The sequence below is a fragment of the Erithacus rubecula genome (assembly GCF_903797595.1).
Source record: "Erithacus rubecula genome assembly, chromosome: 1".
Taxonomy (NCBI): Eukaryota; Metazoa; Chordata; class Aves; order Passeriformes; family Muscicapidae; genus Erithacus; species Erithacus rubecula.
The window spans coordinates 29,633,647-29,646,879 of NC_136658.1; the positions used below are offsets into that span (position 1 = coordinate 29,633,647).

At 42.2% G+C, this 13,233-nt stretch overlaps 1 protein-coding gene across 4 annotated transcripts in view; it reads right to left on the reverse strand.

Moving 5' to 3' along the window:
* TENM4 (teneurin transmembrane protein 4) overlaps positions 1 to 13,233 on the reverse strand; it is a 587,508-nt gene that overhangs the window by 47,533 nt on the left and 526,742 nt on the right. For all 4 annotated transcript variants that reach the window (XM_079300958.1, XM_079300961.1, XM_079300960.1 and 1 more), the window contains one exon: positions 4,779 to 5,011. In XM_079300958.1, the coding sequence (XP_079157084.1) occupies positions 4,779 to 5,011 (233 nt within the window). The remainder of the gene's footprint in view (positions 1 to 4,778; positions 5,012 to 13,233) is intronic.

A 13,233-nucleotide genomic window follows, 5' to 3' on the forward strand; every position in this document is an offset into this window, starting at 1 on the left:
TCCAAATTTAGACCTTTCTTGTCTGACTGGTGCTGAAAGACTGAGTAATAAAATGGCAGATAAAATCAATGCCAGTAAGTACAGAGGAATTCAGAGGGGGAGGAGAAAGCCTAACTACCCATATACACTGACAATCTGAAAAAGCATACAGGAAAAAGATTCTGGAATTCCTTGAAAAGTTTTCTGCTAAGGTCAGTTTTGTGCTATGCAGTGGTCAAGAAGAGAACTACAAGATAGCAAAGAATTAGCGAAGACACAGAAAAAAAGAAAAGGGTGTTTTGGCCTCAAAAGAACCATTCTTTTTCACGACCTGCCTGAAGAAATTGTGGAAATTATTAGCACAGGCTGCCAGGAAGAACAGAACTAGGTGTTGAGGAAGGTTTCTAAGCTGGTATATAAGCAAAGGTCTGGTGCAACTTCTTTAGAAAGTCTCCTAAATGCTGATGACTAGCAAATGAAGTGTTAGCACAGGAAGACCACATTGTCCCTGTCCCTAAGTGTCTTTTCTGGCCTGAGTAAAGGACAAGAAATTTTGTTCAGCCAGCCTCCGCTCTTCCCCAAAATGGTCCTAATAGTATCTGACCATAAAAACGTTAACAGCTTGTGGAGGATTGGTTTCCTCAATTAATTCTGACGAACTCTTCAACACTTAGCGAACAACTGAGATTTTGTTTACACATTCAGCAGGGCAGAGTGAAAGAACCAATCTGTCCCCAAATTAATTACTTCATTTCACATTGGTGTTAAGGTGCTAAATGAATGAGATGCCCCCTCCCTCCCCATGTGCCTTCTGAAACCTTCTTCCTATTGTGTCAGACTTGTCACTGCAATCTCTCTTAATTGCAGGCTCCTCGGTAATTTCTCTGCCACAACATTTTCCTGAGAAGAACCAATGGTGAGTACTCGGATGAAAAGAAATGCTCTGACAAGCTGGAGTTTTAATTTTTCTTTAGATTGCTTGTAGAAGAGGATCATTATTAGCAGATGATAATTAGGAAGCGGTAACACTTTAATTTGCAAGGATATATTGAAATTCATTAGCATCTGAAAGCTTTGCTGTGCTCTGTGGCAAATGAATTGGACGGATCAGACTGGTTCCTAATAGCTATGATAAATACCCTGACCAAACCACTGCCACCTCTATTTCATCTGTGGATCTCTCTGTCCTGTGTTTCTGCAGCCTACCTTTATTAAACAAGGTGAAGATGGGTAAAGTGTGAAATTCCTGGAGGTTTTACCCCTCCTAATGTTTTTTCTAAGCTGATGGTCTAAAATGAGTCTTCTTCCTTCACTGGAGTGAGACAAGCACATCTGTACTTTAGAGAAATGTATTGACAGGACAAAGGAAAAGGGTTCTGAACTAAAACAGGCAGGATTTAGATTATATATTAGAAAGAAATCCTTTCCTGTGAGGGTGATGAGCCACTGGCTCAGGCTGCCCAGAGAGGCTGTGGATGCTCCATCCCTGGAAGTGTTCAAGGCCACAATGGATGGGGGCCTTAGCAATCCGATTTAGTGGAAGGTGTCCCTGTCCATGGCAGTGGGGCTGGGACTGGATGGTCTATGAAAGTCCCTTCCAACCCAAAGTGTTCTATATTACCATGAAATTATCCCCTCTGCACTCAAAGGAACTGAGGTGAGAACTGGAGGAAGTGATCAGAACAGTGGGAAAAAGTCTGCTGCCCAGAATGTGCAGAACCATTCTGAACATGTGTTTGCTGCAGTGGGGACCTCATCTGCCAGGCTATCAGGTCCAGGAGAAGACCAGCAGCCCCAGAACATGGTTCATCCCACCTTGAACATGTGCACTGTCACAGAGTGAACCACCTTCAGGGTTTCTTTCCACTGAGAAGAGACCCAAAAAAACCTGCTTAGATCAGATGCTTGACTGGTCCAAGGTATATGCAAAGGCATATGTTGACAGTTCATGACTATTTCTCCTTAATGAATTGCTGATTTTCATCTGTCAGGAAGGTATTCTTCAGTATTTTCCAGCAAGCTGTAAATATTAGCTAATTAAAACATCATGAAAGGCACAATTTTTATTCCTTACAATTTTTAAAAAAAGTGCAAAGATGTCCTTAAAATACTGAAATACTACTTGGCATGAAGCAATTATGATCAGAGCAAAAAAAACAGCTTTAGGCTTAAAAAGCAGAGTCCTGTGAAGAGCAACACTGCTTGAAAAACTGACTTTCCAAGTCCTTCCCTGGCCAGCTGATATCTCTATAGCTACAGAGTAGTTTTCTAATTTCCTCTGACCATTCACTTATGAGTGTTTGTTTGCCTGCCAAGAAGCAGAGGGTCACTTGAGATCTACTGGTTACTTACACAATAAATCAATTTTATTTCAAACTATTATGAATACATGAGGGAAGAGCATTTGCTGGATTTTTCTGCTAGGATGAACCACTGTGAAGGTATAAACAATGGTGACATTACATTGTCAGCATGGGTTTTCAATGTTCATCATTTATTGAGGGGACTGGGGAGTGAGTCACAGTTGTTGCCTCAGCAGAATTTACAAAGTCAGGTTACAATCAGATCAGGGAACACTGTTTAGGAGCTTTCTATTGGCAGTGTGGGCTTTCTGTATTATTATTTTCTTGTTGTCATTTGCCTTCATGTCATTTTCTCTTTCACTCTCAATTTACTTCTGTTTTGTGAAATTTTGGGGCTATGAGGAATGAATGCATGAATTTTGCTGTTATATGATTGAGGTGGAAGAATGGCCTCCTGAGAGCTTCAGTTGCCAACAAGAAGGATTTCAGTGCTGAAAACTTTGAACTCCAGAGCTGTTTGCTATAGTAAAGCAGAAACATAAGTCATCTAAACCTTGTAACATTCACCCATGGATGGAAATGAATAATATCCCTCTTATCCTGTAAAAGGGAGAACAGAAGAGTAACAAAAGTGGTGGAGTATTTTTCTTTTTTTGCACTGATTGAACTTCAAAGAGCAGCAGAAAATTGGATTACAGATTTCTGGATTCCCTGATCTCGTGATTGATCTGCTGGACTGCCTGAATCTCTCTGCCCAAGTCACTTAATTTTCTTTTCAGTCAGCCTTCTCATTTCAGTGAGACAAATTCTACACAGCAAACTGACCGCCAGTATCTGTTCCTTTACTTATACCTATGTTTCTGGCAATACTTTAGCCCAGTATAATGGTTACATCATGGGATTCTGGAGTGCCTGGAAACTATGCTGGACTCTTTGAATATTACAAAGGTGGAAGTTTAGGTTTTGATACTTTTTGGGGAAAAAAAAATTCACAGCCAGACCCGATACAAAAGCTCATTAGATCATTTTGGGTTTCTTGTATTCAGTAACAACATCATCTCTATGTCATGAAAAATAACCTCCTGAGAATCATAGAATCATTGAAGGGTTTGGGTTGGAGGGGACCTTAAAGATGATTTAGTTACAGACCCTTGCCATGGGCTTCCACTAGACCAGGTAGATCAAAGCCCCATCCAACCTGTCCTTGAAAACTTCCAGAGATGGGGCAGCCACAGCTCTTACCTGCTCTTAGTGAAACTACTTTCCATAAAATCACAGAATGGTTTGGGTTGGAAGAGGCCTTTGAAAGTCACCTAGTCCAAACCTGCTGCCATGGGCAGGAACACTTGCTAAAGGATCCCCAGGTTTTGCTGAGGGGTTGCTTTACAAAGAGGTTGGGATAGGCTTGGCCGTTTTTGTGGTGAGGAAGGAGGGAGCTACCACTCCCCGATGCAATGAAAAAGAAAACCTGCAGCACACTGATGTCAAAGCCAGGAACTATAAATAACTCCTTGCACTCTGAACAGCTGTGCAGAAGATGATGTGTAACAGGCAAAAATGCCACATCTCAAAAAACCATTCCTGCATGGGTGTCCTTCTCAGCCCTATTCACAAACATGGCTGAAAATCTATGTACAAGCAATGCCTTCCATCTCATCACTATCCCTCTATCCCCCCCACCTCATCTCTATCCCCCCATGTGTTTTTATTCTTTTCTTTCTGAGGAGCTGTGGACAGCTGGGAGGAGCGACATCCTCCATCTGCAGAGCTTGTTACCTTGAGATTGCCAGACTGAAGTCTTGGCTACACACAGGACTGCATATGTTTGGCGAAACCTGTTTTGAACAATTTAGTTCACAGCCTTGAAGGCTGTGTGATGCTTTTATTCTGATTCAACTGTGCTTTTATCACATTTCAGTATGTTGGAAGCAGGTAAAATTAAGCTGAATTAGACTACTCCCATATCAAAGTTAGCATCCACCCCCTACAGGATTTCAGTAGGATGCTGTGATATATGTCAATGTCTAAAGCACCATTTGCGTATCTTTGAGCTGTACGCTATTTTGCTGCCTTATTATATACGTGTGTGTGTGTGTGTGTGTGTATCCACAGCAATGCTTATAGGGCTTTTTTTTAATGCCAAGAAAGCCTCAGTGAACTGAATGCTAGTGAATCCTGCCTAGGTTGGGTGGGACCAAGCAGTGTTGGTAAGGAGGAGTGGCTCAATGGGTGTAAAAGTGATGGGTGGATTTATTCCACTGCCCTCTGGACATGTGCCCTTCACTGAACCCCTCTGGTGTGGCATTCCTCCCAGCCATGCGCATATGAAGAACCATGACATGACTAGCTGAGGGAGAGACATACTCACTTATTTCCAGGAGCAAGCCCTTAGGATGTGTTTCAGAATTGGAGAGGAGAGCAATCTCCACTGTGACTAAACAAGCTGCTTTCAAAAAGCCCCCTTTAAAAAAGCCAATGGAGAAGAAGCAGTCTCACCCCTGGGATTTGTAAGGGTGGCATCAGTGCCTTTGCCTCCATCTCCACAGCGGGTATCATCAAATGGGAGGCACTGATCCCCAGTTCCAGCCAAGACCTCAGAGTTCTTCACAATGTCTTTCACTGATGTGGTTGACTTGATTTTATAGATGCGTCGGCTGTTGGTGTCCGAGAGGTAGATGGAGCCGGTGATTGGATCTGTGGTCAAGTAATACTTATGAGCTGGGCTGTGGCTGAAAAACAAGGGTATAACATAATTAATTTTTTGGATGATGTGTTTCCTTAAGTCAACAGGCAATGCAAATGCTTTAGAGAATAAAAACACACAGGGTAGAAAGACTGGGAAAGTGAAGGAGTGCTGTTTTGGATAAGGTCAGTACACAGTGTGTTACAGTACAGGATCCCAAGCTGTATTCATCAGCAATTGCTGTGGCTGGGATGCTCTCTGGCATGGAGGGAGGCAACCAAAGGAAAGGGCTCTCTGATCTGAGCCCAAACCATGCCAGGAACTACTACAGGTTGAGTCCCAGTGCCTGTGTTTGCTTAATTTACTTGTTATAGACATAGTGCTGAAACTGGTATTTGTGCAGTGCCAGGAAGTGAAGGGAAAACACGGGTCTGTAGGGAGATAAAACAAATAATAATGAAAAAAAATCTGCCCTCCCAACAAAGATTAATACAAAGGGGACTCCTTGTATAAAGCACTTGAAGATACACCCTGCAAGATCACTGCATCTAGACTCATCTGGCACTCTTGCTTGACTCCAGCAAAGACTCTAAAGTTCTGTCCTGCCCCCAGGGAGATTAAGAGAATTCTGCCCTGAATTCAGCTGGACCTCAATGATGAGAGAAACTAAATAATTCCCTGAGTGGCACATTTTGCCCCAAGTGAAGCATGAACTGGTAGTAGGCTGAGGAACCTGAACATCAGTTCCCTGTTGAACACCCTCTGCTTACTGTTTCCTTGGACACAAGAAAGGGTGGCTGAGAAAATGGGATGAGCAGACAGAATGATAATATTTTTAGCTCTATGACTGCAACATTAAATGAGCCCAAGACCGAAGAAATTAATGACTAGAATCCACTTTATGGAAAGCATCCAATAGGACTGGTCAGAAAAAAAACAACCAGATGGGTTTAGATAAAATTTAAACAATTGTCTTGCAAGGACTTTAAATGAATTTTAACATAGATACTAAAGTTATTAATATCTTTTATTAAAATTGTTGACTACAAGTGTGTATTGAGCTGCATCTCTTCTAAGCCTGAAACCAACAGGTTAGACTTTTAATATCTGTTCTGAACAGATTTATTTTCCTTCTATGAAATCCTAAGTAGTAATTAGAAGTATGAAAAGTATCTACTTTCCTCCAGAACACCTTCAAGCTGTCCAAACTCATCAAGTCTGAAGAATTCATAATAAAAATCTAGGCCACAGTTCACAATTTTGCACCTATTGGAATTGTTCCAGGAAAAGTTGACTAGATAGTGTCGATCACAGTTGACTCTATTCTGCATATAGAGAATTCCTCTCAACCTTTATGTTAGGAAAATTACCCCCTCTTCAGACATGTAAAAATTACTGAGTTATTCTCTTCTTTAAAAAGCAGTAAATTCATTCAAATTATTTAATACTATGGGAGTGGGGGAATAGCACCTCTCTGATTTATTCTGGAATATCCCTTGTGATTTATCCTATTAAAGTCTGAACAGATTTCATCTCCAAAAATGACACTGATTCTTGCTAAATAAAATGCTCTGACCTTCAAGACAGCTCCAGCCTGACAGTTCAGTCTCCATCTGTATTCCTTCCCAATGACAGCAGGCTGGGAGGGTATTATTTCATTTACCTGCATGCCACTCACACTAAGCAAGTGGCTTCAACCCTGGTGGAAGAAGTTCCCTGTGGGAATCCATCATCCATTTTGATCAGGGCCTTGCATTTTCTGCTGACTGTCCTAACAAAGCCCTGCTGACTGTCAGTAAGATTTTGAGCTGTTCATAATCTCTATTTTGCATGGGAGGTGGACAAGAGGAGGACAGTTTTAGTGACACTTTGCAATCCCTTACCATCTTTGACTGGCAAGCACAGATAACTTTCCCTGAGTTTTAGAGTAGGTTGTGTGCAGATGGGCAAAGGCAAATGACTTACCCAGAGATGGTGAAAAATGGGGACAGGGAGAAATTCCTGCTCCCCTCTCCCAGCACTATTGTTGTGATTTATTTTTTGGATTGCACAGCTTCACTCTGGTGGATTTTATTATTGATTACAATCTTCTGTAAAAAAGAGAGCTCTTAAAACAATTTTCTATTCCCAGCTCTTGTATAGAATAGACACTGAAACAATCTGTTCAAAATGGTCAAGCTGGAATTTACCCCCCTGGCTTTTGCCAACTGTTTTCAGCACTGCAGAGAGACAATATCATGCTCTGCCCTGGCATGAATTGCAATGTTATACACTGTTTTTTGTGGGGTTTTTTGTTGTTGTTTTTTTTTGGGGGGGGGGGGGTTGTCACTTTGAGATCCTACAGGGTGAAAGATGCTTAAATAAACACATGCTGGTCATGTAAAAATCTGCCAAACTGCTTCCCTTTATCTGTGATAGAGCAGTGGAGCCAGGAACATTGGAGATTCACTTTTTATTTAAAGCCACAATCAATAGGCAAATCCAAGTGGTAAATTGGGCTGGACTGAACAGCAACTGAAATAAATATGTCTGGGGTGAAGCAGAGACGACTTTTTTCCCCCTTTCATCCTCTCACATTTCTCAGCTAGGTAACAGTCCAAAACAAAAGACAAGACTACTATTCAAAAGCCTTGATGGGCTACACTATTTGTAGTCCTAGAACATTTATCCCCCATATTGGCACTGCCACTAGAAAATGACTGTGGAGGAAGAGCTGATTTCCCATTCAGAGTGTTCCTTGAGCTATTACAATTTTTTAGAAGAAAACCTGGGCAATGCATTGATATTTTAAATGCCCTGAAGCAATAACACTGAAGTTGTAGTGATGGGATGGGCTGGACCCTAGCCAAGAACTGACACTGTGATGGGTATTAGTGGGCATGATGGTGCACTCACTGGGAATGAGAACAGTTTCATGGTTCTGCAAGCCAAAGTGAAATGGAGGTGACACTGTTTCCCTGTGTACTTGTGACACAGTGATGCACTGGGAAAGCACAGGGAAATCTTCCAAGCCACAGTGATCCCACTTGTTTGGGGTTGTGTATAGTCTCATCCATATATCTGCCTTCTCCCTTTTATCATTCTCATTGTTTGGACAGCATAGTGCCAGTACCATTTAGGGAACTCTGCATGTATGTTAAGAGGTTCAGATTCTATTTTAAGGTGTTTGTACTTCATGAGATTCCTCACACACAGGTATAGGGAAGAAATGGGATACAAAGTTGGATAAGCTGACAGAGGCATGAGACTTGGATTGTGGATTGCTTCAATTGTACTATGATATATGCACAGCTTTGACCCAAGGCTGGTATTCTCCCTTGGAGCCCAGAGCTCATGCTTTGGAGGAGTTCTAGGAAGGAACCTCCTGCTCCAGAGTGGGAAGCCAGTCTCTAAGGAATAGAGATGAGAAAAGGGAAATGGTCCCTTTTTTCAGCAGGTTCCCTACAAAACATCATCACAGCAGACTGCACCTTTCTATTGGTTTCTGTAGAATGCCAAGGGATTCATAACACCAAGCTTTAGATGGTAATGAAGTGGATGCTCACATCAGAGCTGGTTGCCCTAATTCCCTTTATAAACAGTGGAGAGAAATACCAGCTTTAAGGGCAGGACTTGTCTGACTATTTTCAACATTTATCTTACAAGATGAACTGTATCTTAGTTTCTCAAACTCAAGGGCATCTATCACCTCCTCAAAGGATAACTTCTGTTACTGGTAACTGTACAGCTCTGGCTCCCACTGTGGTCAACAGACAGGAGCAGTCACACCAACAAAATTAGTTACCCACACCACTGACCTGGATAAACCCCTGGGGTGTCTTTGGATCTGATGTATCTGTTTAAGGACACAAAAACACCTTCTCTGTGCCAGCTACCCACTTCCCCTCTGAGCCTTGCTGGACACGTACATTTGCTGGTGACTAAAGAACTACCAAACCCCTGCAGCCAGGAGGTTTTTGTTCAGTGGGGCTGTTTTTCCATGGCTCCATGCTAAGCACCCTGCAGCTCAGAACCAGAGGATTTAATTGTAGCTTGTGTGAGATACTGGTCTGTTTTCCCTGGGTGACATTCAATAGATTAATACCTAAGGAGGCCACACAGTGCAGTGAGCTGAATTTACACTTGGTCTTTTAGTGTTTGCAGTTTGTGTGTGATGCCCAAAGCTCTTCTAGTGTGACACACTGGACAATAAAACTTTATAGCAATGCCATAAGCCAAGCCAGAGACTGCAAGGGACTTTTTATCTGATCCTAGGGCTGTTTGCTGAGACACCTTTCTTTGTTATTAATTGTACACTTCTTTCTACAGTATGAATGGAAACAAGAAAGGAATTTAAATTAATTTAAATTGAAAAAAAAAAAAAAAAGGTAGTCATTTTTTTCTGTCTTGGCCATCAAGACAGAAATGCCTCACTGCTCTCCATGTTCCTGCAGAGAAGGCATATAATGATTTGGTGATGTTTTTTGGCTTAGCTATCCCTCATTTAGGCTGTTGCAGAGTTAGACCTTGGCTACACACACAGAGCTTTAGAGCCAAGCCTCTTAGTGGGTAGCTCCAGAACCTCTGGAGATCAAGTTCACCACAGCCTACATATTGGGGAGGAATTCCTTTCTCCTGAACTGAGGCAGCTTTAGCATACAGATTTCAGCTTTTCCAAACCACTAAGATTCAGCCCTGTGGATCTCACCCTTTGCACCATTGCTGGTCACTAGTGTCAAGCTTAGGACCTTCTGGAGTTCAAACAACTTGAACTTTAGCTGAGACTACACCCCCTCATTTCCCTGAGGGTCAGGAGCAAAGAGACCTCCTAGCAAGAAGCATTAAAGCACATGTCACAGAACAGGCACTAACAGATGGGTGACTCCTTCAATGCAGGCACAGATCTGATCTGGACCCCTCACCTGCTTCCTCCCTCCCTGATCCCTTTTGGGCTACACTGAAGCAGGCATGTCTTAAATTTCTTTCACTTAATTTCTTAGTTTTTAGGAACTGCCTAAAGGCTGAAGCCCTGCCAACTCTGCTTGCCAATGTGCAGCATCTGAGGCCAGTCCATAGATCTTCCTTTAGTTATTGCTTTCATACACAAAACCTCTTCTCATAACAGGCACCTAGCTGCTGCCCTTCACTGTCAAAGCAGATGCACTTTAGTGGCTGTGTATTTCTGGGGCATTAGGCATATAACCTGGCTGTTCCAAAGAGAAATGAATTTTTCTATAGCCTTCAAATGATGTGCAAGAGTAGCTGGGGGGCTGGAACTCAGCCTGATGAGGACAATCAGTGAAAAGGTCTTGGGTACAACTTCCCAGCCCTGCTAATAGATGCTTTGGGCCAGTCAATTACATTGTGAAGCTCAGCCCTTTGTTATTGTTCTGGCAATAGGATAAAAAATCAGTTTCTACTCTATTTCATTTCCAGGCATGCAGATAAAAGAACATTTCTGGTTTAGCACAGCCTCTATAAAGTCAAAGAAAAAGTAAATGAAAAGCAAGTAGCAAGAAAAATCCCCAATCCCAAATGCAAAAGAAAACTAAACACACACACACAAAAATCCCAACTCCACACAGTCTAAGCTTCTGCTTTAGAAAAGCAACCAGGGAGAAAGATGGGAAACTTGTCAGAGTCAGAGAAGTCCTTGCAAACACAGGCAGTGACAGGAAGTTGACATCTTCTGGAATGCAACTGATTGGATCAAACCCACTGAAACTCCAGTGAACCCAAGTGACAAATATTCTTAGTGACAAAGCTCCAATTTAGGAGTCTCTCTTTAATCTTGTTTTCTTGTCATTACTCTTTTATTGCATTTCCTGGCTAAGGTTCTGAGTTGCTCTACCTCCTATTTCAGCCTGACAGACTTTCACGTGTCAAAGCTCTCTATGAAAGCTCAGACTGAAAAATGTTACAAAAACTAACTTCCCTGGGTGGGTGATGCTGGGGCACACAGGGATCTTCATTATGCCTGTTACACCCCCCAAACTCAAATTAAGGCTTTCCACTGTGTGAGAATTATTTTTCCATCCTAGTTGTTCCAGTGATCTGTACCCTGATGCTGTTTTCATTGTACTTTCTTTGTTAATTCCCACCCATTTTTCTTCCCCCCTTCCTTCTCCTGTTACCTTGCATCTCATGCCTGTACTTCCCCTGTCTCCAGCTATAACAGCTCATGCAGAAGCTTGCATGGCTCACATTGTGATTAATGGCTCCCAGTTCTGATGACTGATTGCCTACGCCAGTTTTAATCACGCCAGCTTCATTTGCTACTGAATCATCTGGAAATGGCACTTGTGGCTCACTGTGTAAAAACATGCAACAAGACAGGGAGCAGCATAAGAATTCTCCACTGGTTGGCTTACCTATGTCTGAAATCTTTATTTCTGACAGAAGACAGGAAAGCAGGGAATAGAAGAAAGAATGAGGTGTTAGCAGCTCAGTTCGATGTATTATTAGCAGATTGAAAACTTGACAGTAACTGTATCATACAATGCAATAATAAATAAAGAGTTAGCTGGAATGACAATGATGTATTTTACATTGGATATTACTTGGCAGTGAGCTCACTATGTACTGCTGCATATCACAAAGGAAGTGTGATCTCACCTGCTTGGGAGTTATTCACTCACACAAGAGATAGGACCATCAGACTTTATCTATCAGTCAGTGCAGCAATGAGCTAAATAGATGTAGATGCAGATACCTTTACAGTTTCTTTTCACCCTCAAAGCAACAACTTGTGATTTACAAAGGTAGAGTTGCACAGTTACAGGTGGCAGTTCATTGCTGTAACCTTGTGAACTCCAGCCCAGAGGACTGAAATTACGCCGAGCTGGACATTTTTCATAGGTCTAAGTTACACACCCAGCTGCAGCTCTCTGTAACCCCCCATGCATTTGCTTTCCAGAACACCACACTCCAAAGCTACCCCTGTAAACAAACCTCAGAGCCAAATAGTGAGGGTATTAATCTCAAAGGAGATGCTGATTTGAGAAGACACAAGCAAACTCCATTTAGTCCAAAAGCAATGGTTTTCTCCACAGCTTTTAGCCAGCCGCCATCTGAATCCACTTACTTTACAGCACACCAGAGTGAAGAAATGTTTATTAGATCCAGTAACCTGAGTGTTTGCACAGATGAAGCAGCAATTGTTGCAGCAGATTTAACTCTGGAGCAAATTTAACTCTGTGGCTCTACACAACAGCCAGAAAGGCTATTCTGTCAAGGCTTCCAATTTTCTCTTCCCCAATGAGGAAATGCTTTGCAAAACCTCTGTTGGGTCTGGTATTTCCACTGACAATGAAACAGGGATTGGGTTTTCAAAATTGTACTTCTGGGAAAGAGATATTAATCCTACTCCGTTGCAGTGGGATTTGGGCTTACCTAGGCTCTTCTGGAAATCTCACCTTTGGTCATTAAAGTAACTTTCTGGCACTGGAAGCATATTACACTCTAATGAGGACCATGTCTGAAGGTTTATCCCAGCTTCCCACCTTACAAACATGAGAGATATTATGTTCTCATGTATCATGGTACAGGATAGCAAAAATGAGGTGCTTCCTTACCTGAAAGGTTCCCCAGCCCTCTGAGGTGCACATACAAAGGCAGCTATTCTGTAAGTGCCAGCCTTCTGGTGGCTGTCTGGATTTATTATTTTCCATATACCATGATCTACAAGGATTGTTCTGAGTGCCAAGTAAGACTTTTGGTGAGATTTAATGACCATGGTGTGTTTGTGCACGAGGGACTAAGGGGATCTTGCACAAATTTGGCTGTAGTCCTTGCAGAAATGCAGTATTATGTTTGTCCTCAGCAGCAGTGGATATTAAATCTGAGGAGGGAGGGTCTTACTTTTGGGAAGATTCTCACTATCAGGCCAGATCTTGAGAGGTGAATGGGAATAATGAACCTTCCTACCAAGCTATCCTCATACTGATTTCTCAGGACCTGAGTTCAGGCCTGTCAAGCACAGAAGACTCATTCAGGAATACTCCCTTAACTCAATCTGACTTTCCTGGAGTGAGGCTTGTCTGGCCATGTGGAGCCCAGAATCAGGCCCCACTGCTTTGAAGTGGATGCTTGTATTTGTTGTGGAAATTTTAGATAGGAAAAACATCCCCAGTGAGTTCAATTTGAAATTTGGTTCAGCCACAATTTATTCCATATTCTCAGAACTTGTGACAAATCATACTCCTGCCTCTGCTTCATTGTTTTTAATGGATGCTCCTTCTCCTTCCTTGTTATTTCTTCTGGTGTATTTTTTTTCCTTTGCTTTATGGC